The sequence below is a fragment of the Podarcis melisellensis genome, assembly GCF_964234715.1.
Source record: "Podarcis melisellensis genome assembly, chromosome: 2".
NCBI classification, from domain to species: Eukaryota; Metazoa; Chordata; class Lepidosauria; order Squamata; family Lacertidae; genus Podarcis; species Podarcis melisellensis.
The window spans coordinates 14715830-14731247 of NC_138529.1; the positions used below are offsets into that span (position 1 = coordinate 14715830).

General features: G+C 47.4%; 5 protein-coding genes across 5 annotated transcripts; 1 reads left to right on the forward strand and 4 right to left on the reverse strand.

Annotated features, from left to right (window-relative positions):
* Window positions 1-1792: 1792 nt before the first annotated feature.
* On the reverse strand, window positions 1793-2798 carry TMDD1 (transmembrane and death domain 1). Its single transcript, XM_081898948.1, has one exon. It carries the CDS (start codon window positions 2761-2763, stop codon window positions 1861-1863), a length of 903 nt encoding a protein of 300 aa, XP_081755074.1. The 5' UTR covers window positions 2764-2798; the 3' UTR covers window positions 1793-1860.
* A 3268-nt stretch (window positions 2799-6066) lies between these two features.
* On the forward strand, window positions 6067-6667 carry LOC309362720 (histone H4). The gene has a single exon (XM_081898446.1). It carries the CDS (start codon window positions 6109-6111, stop codon window positions 6418-6420), a length of 312 nt encoding a protein of 103 aa, XP_081754572.1. The 5' UTR covers window positions 6067-6108; the 3' UTR covers window positions 6421-6667.
* A 327-nt stretch (window positions 6668-6994) lies between these two features.
* Window positions 6995-7720, reverse strand: LOC309365542 (histone H3.2). Its single transcript, XM_081903557.1, has one exon. It carries the CDS (start codon window positions 7472-7474, stop codon window positions 7064-7066), a length of 411 nt encoding a protein of 136 aa, XP_081759683.1. The 5' UTR covers window positions 7475-7720; the 3' UTR covers window positions 6995-7063.
* A 1030-nt stretch (window positions 7721-8750) lies between these two features.
* Window positions 8751-9607, reverse strand: LOC309362715 (histone H2A type 2-C). Its single transcript, XM_081898442.1, has one exon. The coding sequence runs from the start codon at window positions 9284-9286 to the stop codon at window positions 8897-8899; it is 390 nt and encodes a 129-aa protein (XP_081754568.1). The 5' UTR covers window positions 9287-9607; the 3' UTR covers window positions 8751-8896.
* A 1606-nt stretch (window positions 9608-11213) lies between these two features.
* LOC309364264 (histone H4) lies at window positions 11214-11646 on the reverse strand. The gene has a single exon (XM_081901168.1). It carries the CDS (start codon window positions 11616-11618, stop codon window positions 11307-11309), a length of 312 nt encoding a protein of 103 aa, XP_081757294.1. The 5' UTR covers window positions 11619-11646; the 3' UTR covers window positions 11214-11306.
* Window positions 11647-15418: the final 3772 nt, after the last annotated feature.

Sequence of the window (15418 nt, forward strand, 5' to 3'; positions counted from 1 at the left end):
TATATATATATATTGCCCTGATGATACCACTTTACACTTGTTTACATTGAACACTTTTTGCCTTTTTAACGCCCATCCAGTCAACTTGGAGCAATCCTTTCGAAGGTCCGCACAATCCATTTTTATTTGATACGATCCTGAATAACTTAGTGTCATCAGCAATCCTGGTCACCTTACCCGAAGCTACGGCATCATGACCAACAGCCAACCCTCCTTGAGAGTCTTGAACTGGAGAGAAGATTATTTATAAATAACCAATAAATAATAAAATTATCAACTTTTCTCTGGGTAGGATAAATCTTCGGCAGAGTACTGCCACCTGCTGGTTGATAAAAAAATCACAAGGCTGAAAACAGTCCATTGTGTCATTTGCGGTTGTTTGTATTGAAAAAATGATTATATATATATATTATAAAAAATGATTATATATATCAATTCTTCAATGCCAGAGATTAGATTTTTTTAAGTGATTGTTTTCTACATATGCAGAATACATCCGCTCCATTGCACCCCCACTTAAATAAGTTTGTAAGAGCATGCTAATAACATTTAGCTTGGAAACAGGAGCTTTTCAGTTTTGATTTGTTTTTCTCATGGCGGCTGCTTCTCCTTGTCCTGTTCAGAGCAAAGGGTGGAGGAGGAATTGATTGAACTTGAGAAGAGGATAGGCCTTTTTCCCCTTCATGTGGAGAGGGAATTCTGGCAGGAGCAATTCGACATGTAGGGAGCATCTACTGAAAGCCCCCCTTCTGTGCCGCTAATAATACTACCAGACTTCTGTCATCTTCTGCATTTCATCCCTTGCTGAGATTACACTGGGTATTAAGCAACCCAGGACAGTGTTGGAAATTTGACCTAGCATGCAGAGGCTTTTTTCATGCAGAAGTGTTTTTTTATGCCGCCTCCCATCAGATGTCAAGCAGATAAAGGACTACACAACTTTTAGAAGACATCTGAAGGCAGCCCTGTATCGGGACGTTTTCAGTGTTTGAAGTTATATTATGTTTTTATGTGTGCTGGAAGCCACCCAGAGTGGCTGGGGCCAACAGTCAGATGGGTTGGGTACAAATAAATCATCATCATCATCATCATCAGAACAATGACCAGGCTCAACATGGCAATTGTTAAATGGTAAAGGGACCCCTGACCATTAGGTCCAGTCGTGACCGACTCTGGGGTTGCGATGTTCATCTCGCTTTATTGGCCGAGGGAGCCAGTGTACAGCTTCAGGGTCATGTGGCCAGCAGGACTAAGCCTCTTCTGGCGAACCAGAGCAGTGCATGGAAATACCGTTTACCTTCCCGCCGGAACAGTACCAATTTATCTTTTTTATATATATATATATAATTTTTATTCATTTTTCAAACACATAATAAAAAACAAACACATCACAAAACAAAAACATACACAACATTAAACATATACCGACTTCCCCATACCTCCCTTTCGTTGCATCCTTATTCCACGATTCTTTAGCAACCCTTTAGTCAATTTATCTATTTAGTTTCCTTTCATTAAATTTCCTTAAACTTATTAGTTACAGCTGTAATTCTCTACTTCTTACCCTCCCGCCGGAGTGGTACCAATTTATCTACTTGCACTTTGACATGCTTTTGAACTGCTAGGTTGGCAGGAGCAGGGACTGAGGAACGGGAGCTCACCTCGTCGCGGGGATTCAAACCGCCAACCTTCTGATTGGCAAGTCCTAGGCTCTGTGGTTTAACCCACAGCGCCACCTGTGTCCCAGGGCAATTGTTATGTTACTGTAAAACAAGCTCACATTTTGGACCTCTTAAGCAAACGTGTTTTATTTTTAATCTACATTCTCCATAAAGCAAGTTGCAGTAAGGTTGACTTTACTTAAGACCTAACAATGGGTTCTTTCTCCCAGTCTTCCTCGTTATCGTCGTCATCGCCGTAATCTTCCGTCTCACCGCCACGCTTCCCCAGATCATCAAACTGCTGAAATGAGTAGTAGATGGCCCCACGCTTGGGCAAAGGGGAGCGGAAAATCATATCGGGTACAGAGTCCCAGTTGGGCGCCATGGGGGTGGGACTTTCTTGCTTCAGGATCCAGAAGAAAGAATAGACGGCTAGAGCCACCACGACGAAGGACGTGAGGAATCCACCGACGACCCCTGTCACCAGTGGAGTGACCCACTGAAAGAGACTCCTGTTGTATGGCGGCAGGGGCCTCCTCTCTATAATCAGCTCCAATTTGTCCCAGTCCCCCTCTTCCAGCTGAGCCTGAGATCCCTCTCTCCGCAGCCGGCCTCCTGGCCCCTCGCTCCCACCCATCTCGTTCTCTTCCAGGAGCAGCGAAGAGGTCAAGCGCTGGACCGTCTTGTGATATCCCTCCACGTTCTTCTTGATCTCCAGACTCTTGTCTTGGTTGAGGTTCTTGCCCAGTTCCAGGGAGACGTCGGGACGCCCGACGGCCTGGAGAGCCCTCGACAGGCGGTCCCAATACATGGCGTCTCCTTCCGTCTCCAGCCAGCCGTTGAGGGTGGCTTTGCAGGCCTCGGTGGTGGCGATTTCCCGTCGCCTGCGAATGGGGTTCCTCTCCACTGAGAGGCGTTGGAGCTCTTCATTCACGTTCTCCTCAGGCCCAACGAGCTTGGCGTAAAAGGCCTGGCATTCCTCGGGGGACAGGAGCTCCGAGATGCGGCCCATCATGTGGCTGCCAATGTCGTCGGCCACTGTGTCGTCGGGCAAGGCAGGACGCACCAGGAGGAAAAGGGCTGTTCCGATGAGAATCAGCATTGAGGAAGTCCTGGAGCTAGAGAGAAGAGAGCATAGCTGTCAAACTACCCATTCCAGTGCCGTTTCCCGCTGCTATCCCGGATTGTTGCTATCCTGTAAATTTCCCGGATTTCAAAGGAAGCAGTTCCTCTTCCTCCTGGCTCCCTGCCGGCCAGGGAAGCTCCTCAGCTGCGTTGCTCGGCTGCCCAATAAGGAGTCTGAGAACGACTGGGGGGTGGAGCTTGCATGCCTTGTGCCGATCAAATCGGCCGCGTTGCCTGGGGACTCGCCTTTGCTCGGCGCTTCCCAGCAGAGAGGTGACTGTGGTTTTCCTTGCTGCATCCCCTTTGCCGGGTTGCTGCGCTATGGGAACCACCTCTTAAGGCTTCGTTTGGCTGCTGGCTCGGCTTTCTGCCTTTGGGCCTTTGGCTCGGAGGGGCTGTGTGTGTGTGTTCTCACCCGGAAGCAAAGTTCTTAACCAGAAGTACTATTTCTGGGTTAGCGGAGTCTGTAACCTGAAGTGTCTGTAACCCGAGGTACCACTGTATCAACTTGCACTTCGTGCTTTCGAACTGCTAGGAGCAGGGACCATGCAAAGGGAGCTCATCCCGTTGCGGGGATTCAAACTGCCAACCTTCTGATCGGCAAGCCCTAGGCTCTGTGGTTTAGACCACAGCGCCACCCGCATGCCAAGGACATCCTATTCTGTTGTTGTTATCATCATCATCATCACCACCTCTGATCCTTTTCTAAACCGCAGGCATACAGATGTTTTTGTTCTTCAAATGAGGATCAGCTACAATTCTTAGGAAGCAGAGGTCTGTAGATCTTCTAGTTTCTCTGTGTTTCTGCAGTGCTGTAGCACACACAAAGCACCCACTGTTTCTCTACTACAAAGGTGTCCTATTTGCGAAGGGGAAATTGGCAGCCGAGTGCCTTTACAACTGAGTTTGTAGAGTGTGTGAATTTTGAAGAATGGCAGGAACTTGGGTGTCCATGGAATAAACAGGACTACAATAATTACTGGCCATTGTGACTGCCTGAAATCTTTATGGGATATGATGTATTTAAGATGAATTATTATTATTATTATTATTATTAGTAGTAGTAGTAGTAGTAGTAATAATAATAATACAGTGGTACCTCTGGTTACGAACTTAATTCGTTCCAGAGGTCCGTTCTTAACCTGAAACTCTTTTTAACCTGAGGTACCACTTTAGCTAATGGGGCCTCCCACTGCTGCTGCACGATTTCTGTTCTTATCCTGAAGCAAAGTTCTTAACCCGAGGTACTATATCTGAGTTAGCGGAGTCTGTAATCTGAAGCGTATGTAACCTGAAGCACCTGTAACCTGAGGTACCACTGTAATAATATTATTATTATTGTTGTTGTTATTATTATTATTATTATTATTATTAATTTATACCCCAACCATCTGATTGGGTTGCCCTGGTCACTCTGGGCAGCTTCCAACATATATAAAAACATAATAAAACATTAAGCATTAATTTAAAAAAACTTCCCCATATAGGACTGTCTTCAGATGTCTTCTCAAGGTTGTCTAGTTACTGAACTCCACACCCTCCAACATTTCTCTGATGAAAAGAGGGATCATGTCCTAAGGAAAAGTGGGACATTCCTGGATCAAATCAGAAACCAGGACAGCTTCTGTAAACCTGGGATTGTCCCAGGAAAATAGGGACAGTGGGAGGGTCTGGAACCTACATATGCTACCTTGAGATCCTTGGAGGAAAAGGTGGGAGAGCTAGAAATGCAGTGAAATGAATAAATAAAACATCATGAGATCTTGTCTTCTTTCTCTACATATCAGATTCGGCTCTGAGGGAAGGCTGGCTGTGAAGCGATTTTAAGTTGGGGACAGAGAGAGAGGGTTACCTGGCTTAACTCTCAGAACAGGGGGCCTTTCTCGGAATATCACAGAGCAATTGCTGTGGAATTTTAAATCTCCTTGAGTATCTGATGTCATAAACGGAGGCGGAAGTCCACTTCCATTCTGCCTACGGGGAGAGGAGCTTGTGGCTGAGCTCAGCTACAACTCCCACCACCATTGGCCGTGCTAACTGGTGCTGATGGGAATTGTAGCTCAGCAGTTGTTGGAGATTCCTCGGCCCTGAAGGAAACTGCCTCAGATCTTGGGGTAACTGAAATACTTGATATAAGGCAGTGCCAGCGCTCCAGGTGTTTTTGGCCTACAACTCCCATGATCCCTAGCTAGCAGGACCGGTGGTCAGGGATTATGGGAATTGTAGTCTCAAAACATCTGGAGGGCTGAGGTTGAGGAAGCCTGTCTTAGATGGACTGTTTTCAACCTAGCTGGACCATAAAGAAGGCTGCTCGCGAAAGAATTGATGCTTTTGAATTATGGTGCTGGAGGAGACTCTTGAGAGTCCCATGGACTGCAAGCAGATCAAACGCATCCATTCTTAAGGAAATTAGCCCTGAATGCTCACTGGAAGGACAGATCCTGCAGCTGAGGCTCCAATACTTTGGCCACCTCATGAGAAGAGAAGACTCCCTGGAAAAGACCCTGATGTTGGGAAAGATTGAGGGCACGGGAGAAGGGGAGGACAGACAGAGGGCGAGATGGTTGGACAGTGTTCTTGAAGCTACAAACATGAGTCTGACCAAACTGCGGGAGACGGAAGACAGAAGTGCTTGGCGTGCTCTGGTCCATGGGGTCACGAAGAGTCGGACATGACTAAACGACTAAACAACAACAACAATCTCTGGCATAGTTAAAACTTTTAAGAGTGGGATTTTAAACCTATTGTTTCAGCTGTAATAATAACAATACTGTAATCCTCTCCAAATAACTTATTTACTGGGTGATTTAAGATGGGCATCCTTAAAGCCAAACTACAGAGGAGGAGACACCAACTGAGTCACAATCAAAGGCAGAATTAAAGTCGCTTAAACTGTTTCAGTCGATACGAGCCCTCTTTAAGCTTTTCTCGTCAATAATTGGGAAAGCACAGAGGTATCTTTAAAGAGAAGGAAAGAAGCAAAACAACAGTGGGTTTCCGATTTGTGATTAGAAATGACTACACGATTTTGGAAAAATATATTCTGTAAATAGTGGAAATATACTCTCACAAATATTTTGAAAATCTTAAAAGAAACGTAAACCTTTGGGCAGAAACCCCCAGGGCTTTCGGAACGCGCCAAATCTCGAGTTTGAATTTGATTGGCCGATTCAGTCTGCCATTTACCAACCCAATGGGGATAAGGGGGTGGAGCCTAACTGTTTCAGGCTGAAGTTTTCCCTCCGGTCCGAATCTACCATACATAAACAGAATCGCAACGCCGAACAGCTTCATTTCGTGGTGACGTCGGAAAGAGTCAGTCATGTCTGGTCGTGGCAAAGGAGGCAAGGGGCTCGGCAAAGGAGGCGCCAAGCGCCACCGCAAGGTTCTCCGAGACAACATCCAGGGCATCACCAAGCCCGCCATCCGACGCTTGGCTCGCCGAGGCGGAGTCAAGCGTATCTCGGGGCTCATTTACGAAGAAACTCGCGGCGTCCTTAAAGTCTTCCTAGAGAACGTCATCCGCGATGCGGTCACTTACACGGAGCACGCCAAGAGGAAGACTGTCACGGCCATGGATGTGGTCTACGCCCTGAAGCGGCAAGGGCGCACGCTGTACGGCTTCGGAGGCTAAGCTCCATACTGAAAATAATCGCTTTCCAAAGGCCCTTTTAAGGGCCACCCACTTTCTCACTTAAAAGAGCTTTATCGCTTCTTTCGAGGCAAATGTGCGTATCTGCAATTTCATCATGTACATAAAAGACCAATCTTGCCACAAAGTTAGAGGGCGGAAGCTGCGTTTTTAAACTAGTGTGCCTTTAAACTAGAAACTATAAATTTTGAGAGCGCAGGGGGGGCAATGAATATTCCTTCTGAATAAACCTAGAAGCTGGCTTCACTGCATGCATCCCACCCAAGTCCCACAGACGCAGTCATGCAAATAGCTGATTTGGGGCTGTGTTTGTGGGAGTTATACACTGTACCTATGAAAAACTATGCTTCACTCTAAGCTAACCTCCGAGATCTAATTTTTTTAAAAAGCGGGGGAAAGAAAAATTAAGCTGTTTTAGTTTATCACTGGTACTCTACCCCAGTAAGATTCATTTTACATGGCTATATGGACGGCTAAGGCGATATATACTGCGAAAGAACGAAGCGATTACACACAATCATGGCAGAAATGTGACTTCAGCATTTTTCTTGAAAGAGTGGCGGCTCTAAAAAGAGCCTTTGGGTGAGTGGTTGGCGGAGGGAGAGCGGCTGGCTGCGGCTCCCTTTTAAGCCCTCTCGCCACGGATGCGGCGCGCCAGCTGGATGTCTTTGGGCATGATGGTGACCCTCTTGGCGTGGATGGCGCACAGGTTGGTGTCCTCGAAGAGCCCCACCAGGTAAGCCTCGCTGGCCTCCTGCAGAGCCATCACTGCCGAGCTCTGGAAGCGCAGGTCGGTCTTGAAGTCTTGGGCGATCTCCCGCACGAGGCGCTGGAAAGGCAGCTTGCGAATCAGCAGCTCCGTGGACTTCTGGTAGCGGCGGATCTCGCGCAGAGCGACGGTGCCCGGGCGGTAGCGGTGGGGCTTCTTCACGCCGCCTGTGGCCGGAGCGCTCTTCCGAGCTGCCTTGGTGGCCAGCTGCTTGCGCGGAGCCTTCCCGCCAGTGGACTTGCGAGCGGTCTGCTTGGTGCGAGCCATTCCTCCTTGCAGTAAGTACCGATCCCTCTACCTTCGCCTTCGCCGGGATTCAAAATGAGCAAGCCGGTTGCGTGCGGACCATTTATATAGCTAGCTCGCTTTGTTCTGATTGGCTGAAAATAGCCATGTAGCCGTTGGAAACATTTGAAATTCCCGGGCTTGTTCGCGATTGGGTATTTGCTTCGTTCTCTCCTATTACGTCAACCCCCCCGGCATAAGAGATCAGAAAGGGTAGAGTCACGCACACACCCCTAGCTTCCGATTTGATATATTAAAATCTTGCTTTGTGAGAGTCTGAATTCAAGTCAATGGAGCGCCAGCGTTTCCAATCACATTGAGTCAAGTTATTGCTTTGGGAGACGTTTGAAGGGACAATTTAAAGAAGCTAGTGTTTTGTAGCAATCTGCTCCCATTGACAAAAGGCAGGGTGAGGAGCGGGGGGGGGGGGCATAAGTTTCACCGCCGTTTTGAAACCTTGCTTAACCATCCTGATTACAAACTACCCCGGAAGTGATCGGATTTTTGTTTTGGAGATAGGAATTTAAGAAACCGGCAATCGACATTGCTAAGTGGATTACAGCAAAACAGAGGGAGGCGACGAAGCCCTTCGCTACAGCAACTGTTGTGATGAAAGCGGTCGCAATACTTTGCTCCCCTCCCCCGGAACGGGTGGAAAAGTATCCGGTGGGAAATAAAACCGGGCTACTGCGAACTCCCCCCCCCCGTCTGCAGTTCCCTTAAATTAAGAATAGATCATGGACCCCCAGCTGACGTGTACCTTGATAGTTTTTGGAAAGTGTTGAATATGGTTGATTGCAGTTTGCCAATCAAACTGCAGGGCTTTGAAAACTAGTATTTGCTTCAGCAGCCAGCGATACGAGGCTAAAAGCGATGGACTACATGTCAGGGTGAATTCATGAACTAGGGCAGATACATTTCTTACTGAAGACCCAAGTGAGAAAGCGCAAGTCTTTTTGCATCAAACTTAATCTAGAGCAGAGCTTTCCAAACTTTTCACAATAATTCAGTTTTACTATCGAACTCTGTTAAAGTTTGCGCGACACATCTACATTCTACAGCCGATACACTAACTTGTCGCGAGTTTGGAAAGCTCCGATCTAGACTGTGAGACTCTAGAAATGAAAGAAAATGGCGTCCGAATTAACCCGGAAGCCCTTTTACAATTTGGAATTGCTAGTCTTCTTTAAAGACTACCCCCCGTCTTTTTATACTGGCTTGACCCTCTTAGATAACTGAAGTTTCACTAGCCTCTTGCTTTTGTGAATAAAAACGCACTAAGTATCTTGCTTATTTGTACTTGCTCGATTTTAGCAAACCAGAATCACAGCTCCTCTTTTGACACCGTGGGTGGCTCTTAAAAGAGCCGTTTGGTTTTCAGGCTGCTCGAAAAGTTTGGGGCCTTTACTTGTTTTTCGCCTTGTGGCTTTCGGTCTTCTTGGGCAGCAGCACAGCCTGGATGTTGGGCAAGACTCCGCCCTGCGCGATGGTCACTTTGCCCAGGAGTTTGTTCAGCTCCTCGTCGTTGCGAATGGCGAGCTGCAGGTGACGAGGGATGATGCGCGTCTTCTTGTTGTCTCTGGCCGCGTTGCCCGCCAACTCCAGGATCTCGGCGGTCAGATATTCGAGCACGGCAGCCATGTAAACCGGAGCCCCGGCGCCGACTCTCTCGGCGTAGTTGCCCTTCCGAAGCAGGCGGTGCACGCGGCCGACCGGGAACTGCAGGCCGGCCCGCGAAGAGCGAGACTTGGCCTTAGCCCGAGCTTTGCCTCCCTGCTTCCCACGTCCAGACATGGCTGAGCTTTTCTCTTCGATCGGAACCGACGTACTACTCGCAGCGAGCTAGAATTCGGAAAGGGAGCTTTCAGCTTTTATGCGTTCCATTGACTTGTAAATCGCGGCCCGTGATTGGCTGGAGAGACCACCGGGCTTAAAGCAACCAATGAAAAGCAAGGTTCTCGTTTTTGATCAATGGAAAGAGCCGCCAAAGCAGGCTTCCAATAGGAAACGTGTATTTTACAATCCTGTCTTTTGCATATGTAAGAAGATGATGCCGAGGCATTTGCTATTCGCGGGTAAAAAACAACCACCTTTTACTGCGACCGACCGAGAGAAAAACAACTGTGAGCAAACTTTTTCCTTAGTCTGTGAAAGGTTCACCAAATATTCAACAATCAGATCATATTCACACGCTCCCGCCCGTGTGTCTTGGATGCTTTAATAATAATAATAATAAATTTTTATTTATACCCCGCCCTCCCCCGCCTCAAGTCGGCTAACGCCAGTAAAATTACAATAAAAACATAATGGGGAGGGGACCAATTTAAAATACAGGTTAAGATACAATTTAAAATGCAGCATTTAAAATGCGTTGCAGGAGTAGATGACTTTGGGGTTCCTTCCAGTTCTATGATTCTAAGTGTCCATATTAACACACCCTCCTCATCCTCAATCCTTCGTTTCAGCCACAGGCGTGCATTGAATGGGGCAAACATGAAATCCACCTAGTTCCTGCTCCCTGCTCATAAAGCATGACTAGGTAACTAATCCATGAGAATGTCTTTAAGTACATTCCCTAAATAAATGTTACCTAACATACCTGGTTGCTTTTATGCATCAGGCGGCACAGATCCTTATAACGACTGTGCTCCTATCCTGCTTTTGGGAAGGGCAAAGGAATCTATTGTCAGAAGTAAAAAAAAGGGGGGGGGAATAAGTGAATATCCGAAAGCAGAAATATTCCATGTATATATAGAAGGCGCTGCATTAGGTGCCCTCCAAACAGGCAACTTAATGCTTTCTTCATAATGTTTTATTGGCACGGCAGTTCGATTCCCATATGGGATAGCTGCATATTCCTGCGTTGCAGGGGATTCACTAGAGCAGGGGTCAGCAAACTTTTTCAGCAGGGGGCCGGTGCACTGTCCTTCAGACCTTGTGGGGGGCTGGACTATATTTTGAAAAAAATAATGAACGAATTCCTATGCCCCACAAAGAACCCAGAGATGCATTTTCAATAAAAGCACACATTCTACTCGTGTAAAAACACCAGGCAGGCCCCACAAATAACCCAGAGATGTATTTTAAATAAAAGGACACATTCTACTCATGTAAAAACACGCAGATTCCTGGACCATCTATGGGCCGGATTTAGAAGGCGATTGGGCCGGATCCGGCCCCAGGGCCTTAGTTTGCCTACCCATGCACTAGACTAGATGATTGTCAGGGTCCCTTCCAACTCGACAATTCTATGATTGTGATTAATGAGGCTTCATGCATTTTGTAACATTCACCACACACACACACTGATTGGCTGATTTGATAACTGCACCATTTCATTGGTTCAAACTGCATACAATTTGAAAGAGGCAAATGGGGAACAAAAAGCATGCCTACTTCCCCTGTGGCACCTCATTCAACCCCGCTCATTTACTTATACCCCACCTTTCCTTCAAAAAGCTTAAGGCAGCTTACAGCCCACCCTTCCCACCTTAACAACGACCCAGTAAGGTAGGTTAGGTTGGCACCAGTCACTTCGTACTTTAGCCTTGGTCTTGCATCTGACACGGTCATTACGCAACACTCTCCAGAAACCAGTTTTAGAACCTTCCCAAAGGGTGGGTAACTAGATTAGTGTATTTTTTGCCGCACTTGAAAGACACTTTCCTGGATTAGGGTCCATCCCGAGAGTGCGGGGAGATTGTAAAGCTTTGAGTAAGTTTTTAAGCAGTGTCTACAACAGCTCTTTCCAAGAAAGATTTGAGTGGCCCTTAAAAGGGCCTTTTGAAAACTATTATGATGTCCTGTAGGGAGCTTAGCCTCCGAAGCCGTACAGCGTGCGCCCTTGCCGCTTCAAGGCGTAGACCACATCCATGGCCGTGACAGTCTTCCTCTTGGCGTGCTCCGTGTAAGTGACCGCATCGCGGATGACGTTCTCTAGGAAAACCTTGAGGACGCCGCGCGTTTCTTCATAGATGAGCCCCGAGATGCGCTTGACTCCGCCTCGGCGAGCCAAACGTCGAATGGCGGGCTTGGTGATGCCCTGGATGTTGTCTCGCAGAACCTTGCGGTGGCGCTTGGCGCCTCCTTTGCCGAGCCCCTTGCCTCCTTTGCCACGACCAGACATGACTGACTCTTTCCGACGTCTCCCCGAAGTGAAGCGGCTCCGCGCTGGCTTTCTGTTTATGTATGGTAGATTCGGACCGGAGGGAAAACTTCAGCCTGAAACAGTTAGGCTCCACCCCCTATCGCCAATTGGGTGGATAAATGGCAGGCTGAATCGGCCAATCAAATTCAAACTCGAAATTTGGCGCGTTCTGAGAGCCCTGGTGGTTTCTACCAAAAGGTAGAACGTTTCTTTGGAGTTTTAAAAACGTTTTAGACATTTCCACTGACTTATAGTTTGCCTACCTTGCCGTTACTGAGGCGAAAAACCTAATGGCGCTTATGAAACAGCAAGGTTTAAGCAGTGTTAATTCTGCCAGGATTGAGCTCAGTTCTCCGTCGTTCCACACGGTTTGATTTCAAAGATGTCCGTACTAAATGACGTTATGAAAATGCTATTTGGAGAGGATTATTATCATTAAAAGAGTTTGAAACTTTGGGTTTAAAAATCCACCATCAAAAGCAGCTGGCTTCTCTGCACATACACACCAGAAGCTAGATTTTAGTAACTGGTTACTTTGTATGTACATTTAGTGGTTGGCTGTAGTGGTTCAAAGTTTATTCCAAAGATCAGCAGTCAATTCCTTTTTAATCTTTCTCTCTGAAAGCTCCTTGAGGCCGGGGGGGGGGGGCGAGGGAAGGGGGGTAACCCCAACAGAATAGAATTCAGATACCAGGCTTCTATTGCACCCTACTTTCCAAGGTCTGCAATAAATGCTTTTGCAATTATAACAGCAATAATTGAAATACTTTATTGTCACTTGTACAATTTGTATACAGTGGTACCTCGGGTTACAGACGCTTCAGCTTACAAACGCTTCAGCTTACAGACTCCGCTAACCCAGAAATGGGTTAAGAACTTTGCTTCAGGGTGAGAACAGAAATCATGCAGTGGCGGCAGCAGGAGGTCCCATTAGCTAAAGTGGTGCTTCAGGTTAAGAACAGTTTCAGGTTAAGCACAGACCTCCAGAACGAATTAAGTACTTAACCTGAGGTACCACTGTTCAGTGAGATTACACGAGCACCCCCACTCAGCTCTCTTAGTCTTATTTCCCCTCGTTTACTGACGCACACCCACCAAACCCGAAATCAGTTGCCCTGTTGTTATCTTTTCATTCAGCAGCCTAACAGCCCACGGATAGAAGCTGTTCTTTACCCTGTTGGTGCGACTAATCATGCTTCTATATCTTCTGCCCGAGGGCAGGAGATCAAGAAAGTGCCGGCCAGGGTGTGACTCATCACATGCTGCAACACTAAGAGTTTTTATAACTTCCAGTATTAGAATGCAGCAGTCCCCTAAGCCCAGAGGTTTTCAACCTTTTGGGGTCCATGGATCCCTTGACCAACAACCTTCTTTCTGCAGCACCCCTGTGGGGCTCAGGGGCCCAGTTGTGTCACCCCTTGCCTGCAGAGCCGGCAGCCCCTCACCCCTTTGCAAACACCCTCCCTTGTGGAGTGTTCCCTCAGCCTCCTCTCCTCTCCCCACTCCCTGGGAGTCTTCTGGGTAGCCGCAGATGCCACCCCTAGGCTCTGAGCGCCACTCCCTTCTGCCCCAAAGAGAGCTGCCTCCTCACTCTGCCCTACAGGGGCCTGGGAAGAACCCCCTGGCCAGCCCCCCGAGGCACCATTCACCTGGGGAGATAGCTGCAGTAGCTGTCCTGGCTACAAACAGGGGTGCAAACCTTTGGGAGGCAGAGGCGCAAGAAGGCATCAGAGGAGGGAGGGAAGGAAAGAGGGACAGAGCCCAGGGTTGCCCACAGCACCCCTGACCATCATTCAAGGCACACCAGGGTGCCACTCGGGTGGCGCTGTGGTCTAAACCACAGAGCCTAGGGCTTGCTGATCAGAAGGTTGGCAGTTTGAATCCTCGCCAATCGGAAGGCTGGTGGTTCAAATCCCTGCAACGGGGTGAGCTCCCATTGTTCGGTCCCAGCTCCTGCCCACCTAGCAGTTATTATTATTGGGTAAGAAGTACAATCCAGACATAGGTTCACCATCTCCAGGAAATTTAGGTTTGGTACGCACTAATGTAATGGGACACGGGTGGCACTGTGGTCTAAACCACAGAGCCGAGGCCTTGCCAATCAGACGGTCGGCGGTTCGAATCCCCGCGACGGGGTGAGCTCCCGTTGCTCGGTCCCAGCTCCTGCCCACCTAGCAGTTCAAAAGCACGTCAAAATGCAAGTAGATAAATAGGTACTGCTCCAGTGGGAAGGTAAACGGCGCTTCCGTGCGCTGCTCTGGTTCGCCAGAAGCGGCTTAGTCCTGCTGGCCACATGACTCAGAAGCTGTCTGCGGACAAACGCCGGCTCCCTCAGCCTATAGAGTGAGATGAGCGCCGCAAACCCAGAGTCGGTCACGACTGGACCTAATGGTCAGGTGTGATAGGAATTTTGAGGTCTTAGATATATGGTAATGTTCATAAGCGTACCAATCAAGCACGTACATAGATCAGCACAGAAAGACCGACCTGGAACCATTTTGATTCCTAAACTGAGCAAATGTTTTCTCTGCAAGGTCAAAGTGGGAATCCTCCCCATTGTTTCTTTCCCCGCAAATCCTGTCTTAAGGGCACTTTTAAGATATGAATAGGGTGTGAGCCTGTGATCTGGCCCAGGAATTAAGTATTTATCATTACAAAAGACTGGCCAGGCTCCCCAGGCAATCCAATCAAGTAACCTGCCAGACAGGAGAAAAAGAACATTCAAAATTTCTGTTTTAGACCGCCTTTTTGTGATATAGGTATGATGTATCTGAGGGGTGGTCTTAGGTTACACCCCTTCTGTGCTGTATGTATGATGTTTCTGGGGGTGGTCTTGATCTACAGGGTGGCAATTTCGAAACTCCATATAAGGCCTTGCACACCATTATTCTGGGTTCCTCCTCCCTCCTTCGTGTGGTGAGTGAGGACCCTGTTGCAACAGATCAATATAGATCAGGCTTACTAGCTGACAGGGATATTCAAGATGGCGACCGGCACTCTACTAATGTGAGCCCGTTGATTTTATCTTTTTATCTTTTTATTCTCTCTTACCCCTTTTAAAGACTATTTTAAAGACTATCTTATTTCTTTTAAAGACTCCTTTTAAAGATTATTTTAATGAACATTGAGCCCAGATAAATTTAAGCACCTCACCGCGAAGAGTTTACAGGAAGATTCATGGGCTGTTCTCACCACAAGTTTGGAGGCACAGACGGAGCATAATTTAGTGTTATGCCGATAACCTTTGGCACACTACTCTTCCTTGAATAGGATACTTTCAAGGAAAATACTCCCTCGACTCTTTGAAAAACCTAGGGAAGATAGAAGAGCGAGGTAAAGGGAGAGATGACTCAGCAATTCAACAGCCCTGCTGAAGCGAGGAGGGGGGTTGGAAAACGCTGCAGAGAATCTGAGGATTTAGAGGAAATGGCATGTTTGCCCCTCACCAAGCAAACCAAAATCAGCGAATTCTTTCATGGAAAAACAAAGGATACTTTTAATATTCCAACCTCGAATAGCTTCTCTCCATTAGCAGAGATAATAGATAAGGAAACTACACCGAAGGAACTTTCCGCTAAACAACCCACTGACCCCCTAAACAACACCATCATGAGACCAAAAGGTCCCAAAAAGGTTCCAACTATTCAGGCGGAAGACTGCATCAGAGAACAAGAAAACCATCTCTCTGAATTACTACTTGAACACTCTACCACGCTAGACCTTGTGGCTAAAACCGTGGACTGTATCTTTAAGTACATAAGAGACATCAAAGGCTCTTT